General features: G+C 38.9%; 1 protein-coding gene across 1 annotated transcript in view; it reads right to left on the minus strand.

The window, feature by feature from the left end:
* The window catches only part of RET (ret proto-oncogene), a 314,327-nt gene that overhangs the window by 122,582 nt on the left and 173,733 nt on the right, over positions 1 to 18,012 (minus strand). The window contains exon 9 of the mRNA XM_044056282.1: positions 5,939 to 6,195. Coding sequence (XP_043912217.1) covers positions 5,939 to 6,195 — 257 coding nt within the window. The remainder of the gene's footprint in view (positions 1 to 5,938; positions 6,196 to 18,012) is intronic.

Raw genomic sequence — 18,012 nt, forward strand, 5'->3', positions numbered from 1 at the left:
CTATATATATATATATATATATATATATATATATATATATATATATATGTATGAGAATATTAAATAAGGGGGTGTAATTTTAATGTATTCACTATTATAAGAAGGTATATCCATTAGAAATGCTATATATATATATATATATATATATATATATATATATATATATATATATATATATAAATATATATCACACACACACACACACACACACACACAAATATCTTTATATATATATATATATATATATATATATATATATATATATATATATATATATATATGAGGATATATCAACATAGGGTTACAACAATCAATCTTTTTGTAGCCCATTAAGTCATAAGATTGACACTCAAGCCCACAAACATGTTATTTTGTCAGAATAACTAGTCCAAACTAGGCTAACTATCCTTGCCAGCCATTTTAAGCCTAACCAGTTGTCCCATTGGAGAATCAAACACTGAACTTTGTGTTTGTAAGGAAAACACCTTAACCATTACCCCAACTTCCAAGGTGCATTTACTTGAATCTACCTTTTCTCAACTCTCACATGTTGAAATTACTGTCAGTTGTCACTTGACACTATAACGTTTATTACCTAACCTTTATTTTATGTATTTACACAATGATGAAAAAAGCAGAAAGTAATAGTTCTGTATAATTACACAGGAGACAGTACATAAAGAATTGGGGAGGTGCATGGACCGTTTGTTTTATGGGTATTACTCAACTACAGTAAGAGTGCAGTTGTTCTACTCTTGGCATGAAATCAGTGAATGGACTTCATTGTGCAGACAAAGTAGCTGATATACCATAAGGATAATATATTTTCCAATTATTATCTGACAAAAATATAAGTTTGTGTTGCTTGTGCCAAAGCAAGAAGTCACTACAGAGGTCTACAGGTACCAGACTGGTTACTCATTATGTTTTCTATTCTCTGCCCTACTCAGGAAGGATATAGAACATGAAATCTCCAAGTTCATCAAAGTCCTGTTGGTCGAGCTTGAAAGATTGTACAGGATTCTGGCTATTTTTGTTTTACATGGGTATAATGCCCACTAACACTTTCCAGGCAAAGGGCATGACTCAACTAATTTAATTACTTCTGGGAGACTCCAAAAAATTGAGGGTAAGTTATAATTCTCTTCATCAGAAGCCTATTTGTTCTTCCAGGCTTAAAAGACCATACTTTAAAAACTTGATTCTGATACACAAACTATTACCGTGATAAACAAACTAATACCATTTTGGACCTGACTGAGTAAATCAGACATAGATCATTGTTTAATGTTAATATGTAATGGTATATAAACATTACAATACATGACAATAAGACATGTTAATGAAAATTGACTTGCCAATGGGCTTGAATACTGTCCTTACTGGCTCAAATAAGTCAGCTCAGGATATTAAAAATGACTTCCAGGATATTGATATATGTATTTATCACATACTGGTAAAACATAACCATACATATAAATTAAAAAAATATGTACTTTGCTAGGTTCAGAAACTTAATGACATGAAAAAAAGAGGCACTACACAGCTTTGGACTCTACATAGCTGTCAAAATTACCCTAAGCATAGAAAAGGTTGGCTGGAATAAACTACAAAAAAAATGTATATTTTTCAAATTTTCCATATCAAACTATGAATTAATTAAGCAATAACCCATGCCTGGGTGTGGGTAATGCTGGATTTTCCCACCCACGGTTGGTGTGGTTTGGTCACGAGGGCGAAGCCCGAGTGGCCAAACAAAGACAACTGTGGGTAAATCCAGCATTACCCACACCCAAAACTGGGTTATTGCTATTATACAATGACATTAATTAAGAAATAAAACTTACTTTTCTTAAATAATGGCATTGTATAATGCCTCCGTGCTGCCCTTCCACAGCTGTCCGGTATTCTGCGGCAGTTCTGATGTACTGCGCATGCGTATGCTTACGCAGTACATTAGAGCTGTGTGTGGAAGCAATGGAGAAAGGAAGATCTCCTTTGCTTTTTAAAAGGTTGTCTCTAACTCATTTAACATAGTGAGATTACAGCAATGGAGCTCTTCCGTTCTCCGTTGCTACCAAAAATACAACATTACCAAAAAGGGGTGTGTGTGTAGTCATATCAGACAGATTGCACTGTTGGTACACTGTTGGTACAGTGTGGAATTAGTTGGACAAAAGTGCCATGACTGCCTTTCAGACACTGTACTGGGAAATTATGACGTGTGACTGGGAGCTTTAGTTATATCCTTCACTACAGCCTTTAACTTATTCAGTTACTCTACTAGTGCTTTAGTAACATTTAATTTAGTCTGTTAGCAACTGTCTGGTACAGACATAATTAAGGTACATCTGGTCCAACATGGATAAATTATCCCACTCTTACATTTCAGAGTCAGGGGTCTTTTTTTCTTTGGTACTTCTGTAGTGAACAGCATGCATTTCCAGGTAAATGAGAAGCCCTTTTAGCAATTTTAAGTATTATTCAACTTTTGTAAGTCAGTTTGCTGAGGGACAGCACTATACATATTTGCTCTGGGACTCTGAAAGTCATACACTTACATTTTGGGTATCTGTAAGGCCAGTGACCTGCCCAGGTGGGGTAGTAGCTGAATTGTGGGAACTGATATCCAAATGATATGAAAGTAAATTAAAAATATTGGAGTTTTAGCCTGTGTGGATGCAGTAGAGAGATAAAGCCATAGCTACCTACAGCCCATATGACCCAGGTTCAGCTAGCATTTCTGGTGCTTGATAACACAGGCTGGAAGGATAAGCTTGCTCATCCTAGATGGAGAGGAATGGTGGTTTCTAAATGGCTCAATCCACTACTCTAATGACAACTGGAGAGAAGAGGTGCATCATAATGAGTGGAACCAGTGCTGGGAAGGCATGGGCATTGACACTCAAGCTGGTGATGGTATCCCCCATTAGTATATGTTGGGGAACATCCATGCATGGACAAAGGGATATAGGTATCCGTGCTGTGACACAAATGGTTATTTCACAATCAGAGGAAGAGGTTAAGGCCATAAAAAAAATTGGAAAATGCTCTCATTCCAGTGGCACTGGCAGAAGCACAGAGCACACTCATGGCTGCCGGAATAATGGCCCTGTGAAGATATGTGAAGGCTGCCAGCCTAGCTAGATAGAATTTTAATTCTATGTCATTGTAAATATGAATATAATCCGCAGGCTTGTCCTCTTAAATGTAAGAAAACTGTTAAATGTTGAACTTCAAAAATTTAACCACAGTGCACTCTGCTGGAAGAAAGCTGATTAAGTCAAGCATTGTATGACTGTTGATCTCAAAGCTCGGAGACTTAATGTCTGAACTGAGGAATTCCTTCTATTGTTTTGAGACCAGAGTTACTTGCTAGATTTTACATATATAATGTCTTTTATTGCTGAAGTTTCCTGGCCAGGTACAAGATCAAAGAAATGTTAAAATTCTGTGTTTCTGTAAGCCTGGGAACCAGAGAAAAATGTTGTAATCTAAAATGAGTCAGCAGGGATGAATTATTTTTAAGACTTTCTCAGAGAGAGAGAGAATCAGAGCATTTTGCATTTGTTTTCAGAACTGACCACTCACCAGCACTTGCTTTGCTCTGTCTGTATGTAAATAGGATCTTAGACTGTAGTGTTTCTCTTAAGAAATAGATAGAAAATAGTAAATTAAGTTTAGATGTTTTCTATATTTATGTCAGACTATTCTTCAGTATTATTTTAAGCATTTTCCTGTGATTTCTGAACTCTTGATTAGCACTGTGTTGAACTGAGAAGATTTGTCTTGTGCTTTTATTATTTATTATTAAATATTTTTAAACCTTTCAACTGTGGCTGTTTTGTGTAGAGATACTTTAAGCTCCAGAGTACATTGCATGTATATAGTGATACTGTACAAAGCCACTCCAAATAAGCCTTGCTGTTCATCACACTTACTAATTAGATAAAAATGTTGCACAGTAATAATTGGACACCCTTTGGTAAGGGCCTTTTTAGTAGCTGATAAGAGTTGTTGGTGGCAGTGATTATTACCTTATAGCCTGGCAGGAGGGGGCATAGCTGGAGAACCAGTGCCAGCCTTCCCCAGGAATGTCTGTGTGTTTGCATATAAACCAAATCTAAAAATGTGTGTGTATCAGCTACTTAGGCAGGGACACAAAGCACTACTTGGACAGAGAGGGCACTGGAGGTTTTGGCTTGACTACTCAGCTGAGATCTGTACCCTATAGCTGTGCCAGTGGGGAGTTTTATTTGGGGATCTGGAGAGAAAGGGAGAAACCAGCCCCAGACTGACTGTGATCTCTGTGTGCTCTTAAGGGAAATTGTACTTTAGTATGTGTGTGTGTGTGTGTGTGTGTGTGTGTGTGTGTGTGTGTGTGTGTATGTGTGTATGTGTGTGTGTGTATTTGTTATCCTTCCCAATGTGGATGCCCCTCACTGGTGTTAGTGGCGAGGATTGAGGCTCCTTGATTACTGGGCCAGTGCATGGGCATCACAAGCCCCTTTAGGACAGAGTGATACATGACTGAGAAGGGTTTGGTGGTTAGCAGGCATGGGGTTAGAAATCAAACATAAATATTGGTGCTTTGGTCATCTGCTTCAAGGCTGTGGGGATGGTAATAAAATTCCCTAAAGACTCCCTGATGAAGTCTTTTGAATACGAATGACACTCGTGGAAAATAGTTAGGCAGTACCCAATTGTGATTCAGCAAGTAGAACCTTAGGTTATGCGGCCTGCCTTGCTTGTGCTGCCACAATCACTCCACATTTTCCATCCAAAGAGGCTAAATTACAGGGTCAAAGGGCCAAAGAAAGAACACAGGCTGGCATGGATTCACCTGAGCCTCACCAACACCAGGAACGTCAGGCCTGAAATAAGTCATTTGGGTATATAAGGCTTCACACTATCAACTTGTGAATCTGTAATAGCATTTTACACATCTTTTCCATTTTCTACTGTTTTGAGGGAGCTTTGGAGGCTTTTTGTGCTTTCTCAAAACTCCTCTGGGGAGCTCATGCTAGGTGGTATATCTGCTGAGGAAGGATGCAGACATCCTTTGGCCCAGCTCCGGTAAGTGAGAAAGAATGAGAGGGAGACTGAGAAAGAGAGAAAGAGAAAAAGAGAGACAGAGAAAGAGAGAGAAAAAGAGAAATATATAGAGACATTGAAAGAGAGAGAGAGAACATATTAAAGTGTCAGGCCCTGAAAACACAGTTAAAATAAGTTATCCAAGGAGGAGTAAAACAATGACAGGCATGACTTTCAGTAGCCTATAAGAAAGTTGTGTTTCAGGCCTACTGTCTCACCCTAAGTCCATGATATCTCTAGCAACAGGAACAGCCTCAGGAGGTTGCAACACTTTCATCTCATTTCAAAGTGCCTTCAGTTACCACAGCCTCACCCTTGGTACAATCAATAACATAATCTGAAGTAAACATGAATGTGAGATAAATCCTGCAAATGGCTTAACAGTGAGTACAAGAGACAATACATTGATGCTGCAACATAGTGTGGTATAAGGCTAGTTAACAGAAGTGAGGTATCTCTGTACAGCACTGTGCATTTACCGGAAGAAGAAGCATAGCTAACATTAGTGAAAGAGGTGACACCGATTTTACCTTCAGGCTATAAACTACATGGGGGGCATTAGACTTTAGATACCATTACCAACTACAAGTCAAATTTTGACATTTGTATCCTTTTAAAATCTACAGTCTAGAACAGTAAATAAGGAAGCAAAAACCCTAACAAGGAAAATAAAATAAAAATGTCAAAATAAAAAGAATACTTTTAACAGATTGTTAGCACAAAAAAGCTGGTCTATTTTGCACACACTTTTAGTTTTTAAAGTCATAGTTAAAAAGGAAATTTCAATATCATTAAGAACAACCCAAAACAATAAAGCTGAATTACAGCAGTGTTTCCAACATACAGGTATTTTAACAGTGTCCATAGATACTTGATTCTCCATGGAGTCTAGTGAAGGGCGACGGACATTACTAGAAGAGTAACTGATGGGGTAGGACTGTGCCGGGCGACGGAAGGTCATCTCTGCAGAAGCAATTGGTGGCTTTGGTGAATTCTTGTGATACCGATGGATGAAATACGTAGACAGCAGCACTGAGATGATGAAAGACAGCAGAACTCCTGTTGCAATCACAGTTTTACAGACGTCATCACAAACAGGCTCTGTATGGGCACAGCAAAAAGGAAGTAAGGTTTAAAGCAAGTCGAGTCTGTCATTAAAACGAAATATCACTTTTATGTTTTTGCACAATTCATGTGAAACACAGAAGCATTAAAAGCAGACATATTATTTCCAAAATGTGTATTGTCTCATTGCAACAGTTTGATACTTGAATACTTCTTATATGTATCCTATAACTCATCTTTGGTCACTGTTGGTTTTACCTCTATTTCTAGGTCTTGCAACAGTCATGAAGGTTTCTTCTTCTGCTTATTTCTTTAACTGAGACCACATAATTAGCAGTGATCAAGCAAAAAGGTAAACATAAGTACTTACCATATCAAGTTTACTAATACAAATAATGTCACAGCATTTACTGTAGACTGCATTTCCTACTAATAAATCTCTTTACTTATTTATTGACATTTGTTTACAGGGAAAGTGTAAATGGGCCAAAAGGTACCCATGTTCAGTGGAGGCACTGGGAGAAAAGCTCTGATATTCATAAGGAAGACATACGAATAATTGGAAAAAATATTTAGACAAAGATATTACAGAAATATATGCAAATTATATGCCAAAAGTAAATATAAAACTATGGCAATTAAATTAAAGAATCACAATAACTTTAAACATATTTCACATTATTTAGGTAGAAATTCCAGATACATCCATTGGTATAGAAGGATAAAGCCCAGGCTATGACCCAATGACCCAAGTTTTATTAATGGTTTGTGTGTCTGTTAGAGATGTTATGGGGGAGATATAGAATAACAATCCTTAACCTTTATGATCTCTTTCTGGGGGATAGATGCAGAATGTATGGTGAAAACCAGGGACAACCGACAGTCATGTGGAGGCATGAAAATACAGCAAGTTGGTCCAGTGCATGCCTAACCCTTTGGATGCTGCAAGCATGCATAGGGGGACAGTAAGGCTTAATTTAACCCCCCAACTCTTAATGTGTGGATAATGTGTCCCACTCTTGGATCCCCCAACTCTAGATCCAGGGGAGGAATGCACCATAGAGACTTTGTTTTGAATGTGCATGCTGGGTGAAATTGGCACATGAGTTCAGTGGTGCAAAAACTAAGCATGCATTCATTCATTCATTCATTCATTCATTCATTCATTCATTCATCAATTCATCCATTCATTCATTCCATGCCCAGATAATGTTTATAATACTAGTTTATCTTGCTTAAGTGTTTAATGCAGGGCACTAAAATATACTTGAGATCTAAACATGCCAATAAGCAACATTTTGGTCCAACAGTAATGTCCCCTTGTGTAGCTTATAGTTACACGGCAAAAAACTGCTATTATTGTCTTCTCTGTGGTGATAAATGGCATTACTGTATTAGGAACTTATCGTAAATGTAGATCTTTAAGTAGATTCACTGTTTTAGTACTGATTTTTGGAATTCCTGCTGGCAGAAGCCCAATGGTTGGTCTGACTTCCAGAGCTCTTACACTTTCTTTTCAAGGCCCAATGGACTCTTTCCCACATGATCATATGGACATCAGTAGTTTAAGTGGACACTGGCCGGCACCATCTTTGGATCTTTCTTGCCCAGTCAGGTGCAGTTTTCTGCTTTGGAACCAAAGTACAACTCATCCTGGGATGCTGCATCCCCAAATGACAGAACTCTAAGCAGGGGATTCCAAAACATGACTCTCTCGGCTGCTGCTAAGCCTAAGGCAGAGGAGGATGCGTGATCAGGTGGTAGCCAAGGAGGGTAGAAAAGTCTAACCTGGGTACCCACCCTGCCCTATATGTGTCTCAGTGATAGACGGTTCGAATGGAGGGTTCTGATAACTGCAGCAATAAATATATTCAAATGAATGCAATTCTGATAAGTTCCTAAAACATCTATACTATATTAGTCATAATTCTGTCTTGCAGCACTGGCTTTTGGGAAGACTTCTAGAGCTGAAAGACCAAAAGGTGGCTGATTTGTGCAAATTGTGGGGCAGGAGTCAAAAATACCTACAGAATGGCCATGGCAAAACCTTTCCTGCAATGAGAAACACTTTCTAAGTTGTAATGTTAAACAAAGGTATATAATGAAGACCAATTTGATATGTCCGATATAGCCAGGGTAGTAACCGTTCTTAGGAGGGCTTTGGTAATTGCAGTGGTCCTGGTATACTAGAGTCTCACTTGACTTGGGATAAACTGACCATTGTGAACATGAAAGAAGGTACTACAAAGAGCTATCCATTTAGAAATAGTTTGCTTGTTGACCAGTTTTCCTTCCCTGCCTTTAGAAATAGAAGTATAAATCTGATCAGATCTCATGTAGTGCTTTGTTCTATGCAAGTAAAATGGCAATTCTCTGTGAACATCTAGTGAATGCAAAATCCTTTGTCTCTTATTTTGAAATCTTAGGAAGACTACAGTTAGGAGCATAGCCTAGTTCAAGCATAGCTCTGCCAGCACCTTAGCCATGAAAGACGAGTATTTTCATAGTGTGGCTTTGTTCTTGTAAAAGAGTAAGAAAGGCTTCATGCACATGAGAGCATGCAGTTATGAAATATAGTTAGCAGAGGTCATAGCTGCTGACAATGTTATTCAAGGACAAAGAAAGATGGCAATGGGGGTAGGTGGCCTAAAGGGGGATGCATTACCTTTTCCTGTACAAAAATATAGGTTTCACAATGGAGAGATATTCTATTTAGGTGGCCTCAAATGCAGGACCCTATTAAACTATTTAACTGGCAAGTGGGATATGGGTAGAGGAAGACATGCAGATATGGCTGACACATGTAACTTCATACAGGCATGGGACACATTAAATTGTGTAGGTCTGACAGGCAGGTGAGAACGTGAGACTTCTCTGCTAAATCTAGGTCCTGTTTTCTGCTACGGTACCAAGGGCAGAAACTTTTCCACGTTAATAAATAAGATTTCCTTTTATTACATCCTCACAAAATTTGTGTCTAAAAGGGATAATTGCTAAAGTCAGCCTTAGTGTTCTCAAATTTAACTGAATTACAGGCCCCATTTTCTGTGTCCAGTGGTCCACATGGAAAAACAACAAGACCAGTTTTTCTACTGCAAGGTTTGACAGGCATGAGAACCAGTGCTACTAGGCCAAAATAGTACTATCTGTCACATTTCTGACCTGTCCTCCCTTATATTCATTACTACCCTGCGGCTCAATGTTATTGGAGGGAAAGTGTACAAATGTAGAACTGCCCTGGTTATGGAAAAGCCATGTGCCACTTAGGCCTGCATTGTCTGTACCCTAGTGCAGTACTTAATCATGTGTTTGTTTTCTGGAAAAGCAAAAACATTTTCTTTTTTCACATTTCACATGTGAATTACATACAAGAACATGTCTCTGATTACATCCGTACATGTATTCAGTGGAAATACATGCAGGAAAACCATATATCATAGTCCATGAAAAGAAGACAAAAGTTGCATTGATCACTGAAATTGTTTCACCCAGTGACTACAGTGTCTTATGTACAGAGAGACACAAAGTCATAAAAATACCAGAATTTGCAGGTAGAAATGATGGCAACGTGGAAGAAGGATGCCAAGACGGTTTCAATAGTAGTAGGAGCAACTGGTCTTATAAAAAAAGAACTTACAATTGTACTTAGATATGTTAGTGATACATGAAGGTCCATATGAATTGCAGAAGGAGTCATTACTGAGCACATTGCGGGTGCTGAGAAGAGCACTTCTGGCTAGCAACAAAGATTGAAACAATTCTAATTTCATGAACTTTAATCATACTTTGACTTAGGAATGGGGTCCATTTTCATCATGGTATTAGAAACCCAAAAGTCTGGGAGAAATTAAAAAAGGGAAAAACGGGATCCACTTAGGTCCTGCTCATCCGGCTTACAATGTATTCTCCTGGGATGGGATGCACAGTGCCTTGAGGATCAAGCCTGACTCCAGGGTTATCTCTCATATCTGCACTGCCAGCCTGCACAACAGGTAAGAATGTCTTCCCATTTGTAATGTTTTCATTAAAACATTGATGGCTGGAATCACTGCCATCATGTCTTTTATGGAAGACAAACTGGTAAAATGTGATAACTTCTTCACCAAGAACTCAAACAGCAACCAGAATGCCACAACACAGTTTAATATAACAGTAAGAGCTTTCATTTCAGTTCTATGACCAAAACTTCATCAGACAAATTTCTCTGATGAAGTTTTGGTCATAGAGCTAAAACAAAAGTACTTCTTGTTATATTAAACTGCGTTGTGGCATCATGTCTTTCATGCTGATATGCTTCATTCTTAGTGCTCTGCGCAGAGTACCCTGGTCCTCTAATTTACCCACATAGGCCCCCAACCCAAATGAGAGGAATCCAATATGTGTGTCTGACAATCTGGGTACTGAAGGTTTCAAGGAACTTGCCCACTCAATCATGAGAGTTCCTTCTTCACGTAAGGTAATGGCTCCACCTGTTTTGTTACGACAATCATCAGAACCCAGGACATCATGGAAACCAGGACTGACAGGAATTATCTGGCAGAGGACTGATTTAAGTTGGAGAGCTTTCTGAAGTAATGTGACAGGAAAAAAATGGTTTCTGTTTTGCTGCATCTGACAGCGTCCTAGGAATAAAACTTGTTTTGTGGGCAATAGGTAGGACTTTGGAAGATTTATAGACATCCCCAGGCACTATAAACAGCTGACCGACGTTTGCAGAGCCTCTTGGATCTCCTGTATCCATTTATCCTCAATATCACCCGCATATGCATACATATGAAAATCCTTTGTCCTGTAAAAAAACAATTACTGTAGGCACTTTGTGAAAACGTAACGTACAGTAGACAAGCCAAAGGGCAGGAAAGTGAACTGGTGGAAAAGTGTATCTTTTATGTCCAGAATTACCAAATTTGCTTGTGAATGGATCAAAAGTAGAAGTATCTGCAAGGATAACATCCTGAACTTTAGGACTCATGGGAACTTGTTTAGTCTGGGAAACGTCAACATGAGTCTCCACATTTCTTTGTTTCTTGGGACTAGAAACAGTCTTTAATAAAGTCCAGTTCATCTTTCTTTTTTGGGAAATTTCCATGGCCCCCTGGGATAACAGGTTTTCTGTCAAAGGAGGCAATATATACTGTTGGTTGTTGGGGAACTTGTGAGATAGCAAAACATCTTTTTTCCCCCTGGAAATGCAACCTGAAAACCTGTTTTATTATGTACAAAACCCACCTGTCCAGTAGGCTGGCCTCACACTACTTCATATAGAATGACATTCTGCCTTGTATAGGTTGGGTTGTATGTTTAAGGGAGGGGAAGCTTTATTGATTTATAGCTGCTCCCTCTGAATGTCATGGCCATGAAGGCCTCCAGGCATTGCCCTCTGGTCAACTTGCCATTTTATTTTTTTCTGTAGTGACCTTTCCTCCCTTTTTTGTGATTTGGTCTTTTCATACTTTGGGTAGAAGAGCCAGCCTTTACAGGGGCAATTTCCAACATGTCTTGAAACAGTGGAATGTAAAAGTCATAAACTGACTGCATGTTTTCCTTTTTTTCCACCAATTTCTTATACACCATTTCTGATGAGGTACAGTCTAAAGAAACATTTTGTATCTCTTGGGGAATCAATGACCCTGCTTTCATATGCTCTGGCAAGGGCAGAGTCCTAAGCCAGATATGTATTTTAACCATTCAACCTTTAGCAGTTTCTCCACAGGATCACTACGTCTTATCCACATTTCAAGAAGTGACTGGAAACCTGGGTACTGAGGTCACATAATTCAAGTATCTCTCTTTTCAGGCTCTTGTATTCCATCTTCTCTGACTTCTGTCTCATCTGGCCAAAGAGGGACTCCTAGAATTTTAACGTGTGACTAACAGCTGAGGGCTCATAATGGCCAGAGTGGCTGAGGTGTATGTCTTTTTTTTTTCCTAAAATGGACAACTGGTCTGCTCTTCCTCTCACTAAGAATTGGGGTCCTGGATGCAACTACCCTAGACCCCGTCTTGGAATCTGTAGAAGTCTGTTGGATCAGCACCTGAATTCTTGTATGGGTGTTTGTGGGAGTCACTGACTCTACAAAATAGTCTGTCTTTGTCGGAATAGGGAGTGGGAGTCAAGGTGCAAAGAGGTGATGTAAAAAGCATCATCCAGGACATCTGCAACTGGTGGAATGGCTAGAAGTTTGGGTTTTGGCAGGTTCAGAAAATTCCAGTTTCTGGTCTGTGCCTTGGAGAATTCTTTTACCCATTTGAAGGTGTCCTTTGTTCTATGAAGCATATCCCCAAATGAGATATCATCAGGTTGCAAGACTGAAGATATGGTGTGCCCAATTGCAAACTGAAGACATGACAGGGGAGACATAATTTGGTCAACATATGACAATTCTTTCACCTTTGAATGTGTGATATCTTAGTCCATCTGAGGAGAAACATTCCTTCTGTTGCTAGAAGATACATCTGAAACTATGCATTATTTAGACATTGTTTTTCTGGATATTAGAAAATCCATAAAATCCTGAACAAATTTGAAGAGATCCTGGGAAGGAACTAGGATTGAGAGGGGAGAAGGACCAGTCAGCACAAGCTGAGACAAGCTGATTGACATCCATTTGGGCTTGGGAATCTTGGGCCTATGCTTGGAAGCATGTTCTACCTTGGGGATCTGTTTACATAGGTAGACACCCAAAACCTCAGTCTGGTCCCTTTCAGTCTCCACCAGGATAAACAGGGATGCTGCTTTTCCTTGCGCTGACAATAATCAAGGTGCCAGATCTTTTGAACCACAGGAAGGCTCCGGGACTGACCGATAGCAAGAATGCTTCGGCTCACAAGTATGTGCTAATGGCTGATGGTGTGCTAGCCTCTTAAGGGTTTTGTCAAAGACCTCAACAGACACAGATGCCAGACATATACGGGATGTACAGGCACCTCTACAGCACTGTTGTACTCAAGTCTAGGTGGCTGTCAGACTCTGAAATAATGCTGTCTACCTTCTGGATACTGTTCTCCCTCAGATGCTTTCTGAAATTTTTTTATCTTCTGAGGGAGGTCAGAGAAAAGCTGGTAGAGAACATGGCAGACTGGGACCAGTTGCATTTTCTCTTCGTCAGTAAGTATTCCTGAAGAGATTCTGCCCTATTCTTTATGGTCTTTTGGTTAAATAAACAAACTTGACACAGTAATTACGAAAAGGCTATGTGTGAAATTTGTTTCCCGGGGTGGTGGTGCTGCGGTAGCATTGTCGCCTTACAGTAAGACGTTGTCCTGTTCAATTCTCAGCTAGAGCGTCTTCTGTGTGGAGACATGCATAAATGGGTATACCTTCACTGAAGGATGTGCGTCAGGGCCAGCAACTCGGCACGTAAAACTCTACTGCCAATCATTAGCGGACCGGAGTTCCACTGTGGTGACCCCTAACCGGGAAAAGCCGAAAGACAGAACATTTTTATGTGGTGATGGTGCTGCATCAGCATTGTCGCCTCACAGTAAGACATTGTCCTGTTTGATTCTCAGCTAGAGCATCTTCTGTGTGGAGACATGCATGAATGGGTGTACCTTCATTGAAGGTTGTGCGTCAGGGCCGGCAACTCGGCACGTAAAAATCTACTGCCAATCATTAGCAGACCAGAGTAACACTGTGGCGACCCCTAACCGGGAAAAGCCGAAATACACAACAACAACCTAAGAGAGTTCTTATTCATGAGATGACCAAAGGTAGTCAGAATATTACAGAAAAAAGGATAAGGATGTTTCCCCAAAGGGGTATTTGGCTGGAATTCTTGAAGCAAGCAGACTGGTGACATAACCAGAGACTCAAGCTGCTCATATGAACTACAGCAAGAAAGATCTGCGGATGGCACCATCTAATGTCCCTTTATATCACTGATGTGCCAGTGAGAAAGAGTCTTCTGGCCTGGAGGGAGAAATGTGAAGAGCTCTGTAAGCATGGGGACAACTGCTGAGCTTCTGCAGGCAGGAATTTCAAGTGTCATTACAGTAATATTGAATTATGAAGAACAACTAAGTTTTAAACAGACTGAGTAAACAAGCAGTGACACATGGTCCAATGGCAAATCTAAATTCTGCAAAAGATTACTGACAGTTCTGGACTTAACCAAACTCTGGTGCTAAGCATAAGGCTCTGACATCAGTTTCGATTACTGATAAAACAAGTTCACAAATTAAAAATGTGCTTATTACATAGCAGCTATCTGTGGCTTAGGGCACATTTATTCTTGAATATGTTAAAAAAAACATGCCTCATCAATATTCACTAACAGGAATTGTGTTGTTCGACATTCTGCTGTCAGCAGTTCATATTCTATTGCTCTAATACTTTAGAAATAGAGACAGGGCAAATAGTAGCAAAATGGCACACCACAAAAGAAATTCCAGAATTTCAAGTCAACAAAATCCAGGCGTCTCCCAGTTTATTCCACCTTCCTGTTGTACAACAGTTTGTATCAGGGAATTACTCAAATGGTATCAATCATCGACAGAAAATTTGATGCTGTTCCTGACTTTACACTCCCTAATTGATGTTATTTATAGGAAATCATCCACCATGTGGTTTCCCTGTTTGCACTGGCAGTGCTGACCTGTTTTTTACTCATATTTTTTTTCAGCTCTATGGTTGCATGAGGATAGAGTTGATATGTGTGAGTTCAATGTGGAGGCTTGTCCCCCACATCTGGGGTGCAAGGTCATACCAGCCCTTGCAAAAAGCACTGTTTACAAAATACTTCACTTACTGAAGAGTAGACCACTGAACTTTCACTGACTGATAATGCAATAAGACAAAGGTAAAGCATTTTACCTACTTCAATAAAAGCTGTTTGTTTTAGTTAAAAAACATTGTATATGTCTACTCTCAGAAATGTGTTTCTTTTGATAAATTCCAACTCATGGATGACAAGCTTGGAAATATAGGATGCTTATGGATGTAGAATTCATCCCATCCTTTGTGCCACTACTTTAACATTCCAAAATTTAACTTACTTTGCAATTACATGCTGGTAGCATATTCCATGTAGTTAAAGCTTCTTTTTTATATTTTTTCCAGCAATTGTGCATAATCTCACAACCTTGAAGCTCAAAAAAAAATCTTCATCGTTCGCTCCCACAGAACGTAGCTCCTAGGATCAATACTAGGATCTTTCAACTCAAAAGGCAAACTTATAGAACTGTACCAAATAAATGTATTATAAATAGAATGTATGCATTTTTAGTACTGGCAGCCCTTGCCAGATTTAAATATAATTTAAAAACAAACCACTCTGGAGGCCCACCAACATAAATAAACTCTACAACAGAAAAAAACTCAGTGAGGTATGCAGCTAATTAACAAACTCTCATGAAAAGGATAATATCAGAAAAATTACAAAAAATTTAAAAAATACTATAAAGTATAGTAAAGTAGCTCATGGACTTAGTTTTGCATCCAAGGCCAAAAGCCAAAAGCTAATGCAAAGCATTTTAGCTTTGTTTGGAAACTAAGAAATAACACCCAACATTGCTCTAAACTTAATTAAATGACACCACCTAGTGTTACTGTAGAGACATTGCCTACATAGTAGCTAACAAATTCAGCATGAAATGTACTCCAGAGATGGCCATCTAAGGTCCACATAGTTTTAAGTCTCTCATCCCTTCCCATTAACAGTAAAGAACGTATATTGAATGTACTTTCTAAGACCAAAAATATTTCCTCCATGGGACCTAAAATATACCTTGCTGCTTAATAATAAGCACTAAACAAGCCCCGAAAGGGCCATTTCCTAAACTGTTTAGGGAAACATGCAGTAATAAATGATTAAAGAACAAGTCTGACAGTAGGAATAAATAGTTCTGCCACAACTGTGAATTAAACTACAGGACTTTGGCCCAGCAGTGTTTAAAAGACAAACAGATAGCTTTTACAAGTAATTCTACTTGTGGCAATAGAAATGAAGAATAATTATTGTCCACAAACAAACTAAAAGTGCAATCAGCTGGAACAGAGCAGAAAAGTAAATTTAAATTATTAAAATAATTGAATTATCTTTTTCTTTTTTTAAAAAAGCTGGTTACTCACAAAAGACCATAATGAACATTAAGATATAGGAGTTGGCAGAGAGAAAACAGGAATAGATAACGCAAAGGAAATAACGGGCATTGGGAAAGAGATAAGCGGAGCTCAGTCACACATCCTGTGACAGGCTGTCTAGACTGTTTGGGATTCTGCCTATTTCTTATAGTGCTGCAAGTATACAGCAGGGCAGTACTGCTGTGAGAGGCACTTACCATAACAGTAGATTTTCAAGACAGAGATTCTTGTAGCAGCAAGGTTACACTTTCGTTAACCTGCTTTAATCTTTTAACTGTGTACCTGTTGCATCCTATAGCTCACTACGTGTGCACTTCACAAGGCCTAGTCATTTGAGAGCAGCACGTTTATTATATTTGCATGATCTTTCTCACTTGACAAACTAAAGATGATGTTGGGTTTTGTCAGGTTCATATTGTGAATGTGTTAGTAAACATCAGAGTAGCACCAGCACAAAACTACCGCTACTTTACAAGATAATAACCTTCAAGTGTCAAAAAAAATAAAGTCATCAAATGACTGATGTTGCTGCCTGGGAGCCATTTGTCATATGGCTGGAATGACTTCCTCACACCGTTGTATCTTTACTGCTGGTTTTTGGTTTTGATACTACAACAAATCCACTAGTTGTACTTTTGAAAAATGTTTTAATTCTGTTTTCATAACATGATAAAGCATTTTTCTGAGAGGCCTTACTTTTAGGTTTGGTTCTTTCATCTTTTCTTCATAACTGGTGTTGAAGCTCTTCATTAACATTGTGAATCACTCTTATTTAGTGATACTGCTTTTGTTAGTGTCATTCAGAGCTGCAAACATTAACCTTTTCAAGGGCAGAGTTGTCAGCTACACAATGATACACTGTTTCCTTAAATATAATTACAGCTGTATTTGTACTTTTCAAAAGCATGAAACAAAAGACTGTAAGAGAAATATATGCAGGCAATGATTCATCGTACACTATTACAATGTATCATGTAAAGAGGCGCATTAGCTCTGTTCAAAATGTCTTTATTCAGTATGCACTGAAATTGTTTGACATGAGTTGTGTGGAGTATTTTAAGAAAGGTTGTTCATCAAAACAGTGCTATGCAAGCTTTGTTCCACTTAAAAGTGAATAATATCTGCTAGATAAAGGTGAACATGACGGTACAGGAAGGCAATTAGAATGGCAGCAAAGTAGATGTGGTCAGCAAAGGTACACGCTGAAAAAGAAATGTCAGAAAGGATCAAGAAGTGACAGGAAGGCATCTTCATATATGTAGCTGAAAAAGGACAGGAAGGCATGATGTGACCAGGCTGAGCATAAATGCCAGGGAATCATAGAAAGCTGGAATAAAAGCAAGGTATTCAATTGCTAATTTGCTTCCCTTTATATGAAGGTAGACAATGGAAGGGTTGCATGCTGAGAATGGTGAAGTCGAGTAGGATTTAGAACAGAAGACAGACTGCAGGACAGAGAAGACAGAGGCAGAGGAGTATGAGAGAGAATGCACTTCCCTGAGGAAGGATAAAGCACACAGTCCAGGTGGGATGCCTTCCATGCTTCACTGGACATTGACAGGCCCCCCTAACTAATTCTCAATAGTCTATTGGGCAGTGGAAGGTAAAACATCTGGAGCCCTTGTACAAGTAGCACAGATTGTGAAACAGGAAAAAAATCAGCTAGCTACAGACCAACTCCCCCAGTATGACTGAAAGGTAAAATCAAGCTTTAGAGGAAAAAGTTTATAAACCAAAATAATATAAATACCTATCTTAGCTGAAGGACA

The sequence above is a fragment of the Protopterus annectens genome, chromosome 14.part0 (assembly GCF_019279795.1).
Source record: "Protopterus annectens isolate FY-2018-M chromosome 14.part0, PAN1.0, whole genome shotgun sequence".
Classification (NCBI taxonomy): domain Eukaryota; kingdom Metazoa; phylum Chordata; order Ceratodontiformes; family Protopteridae; genus Protopterus; species Protopterus annectens.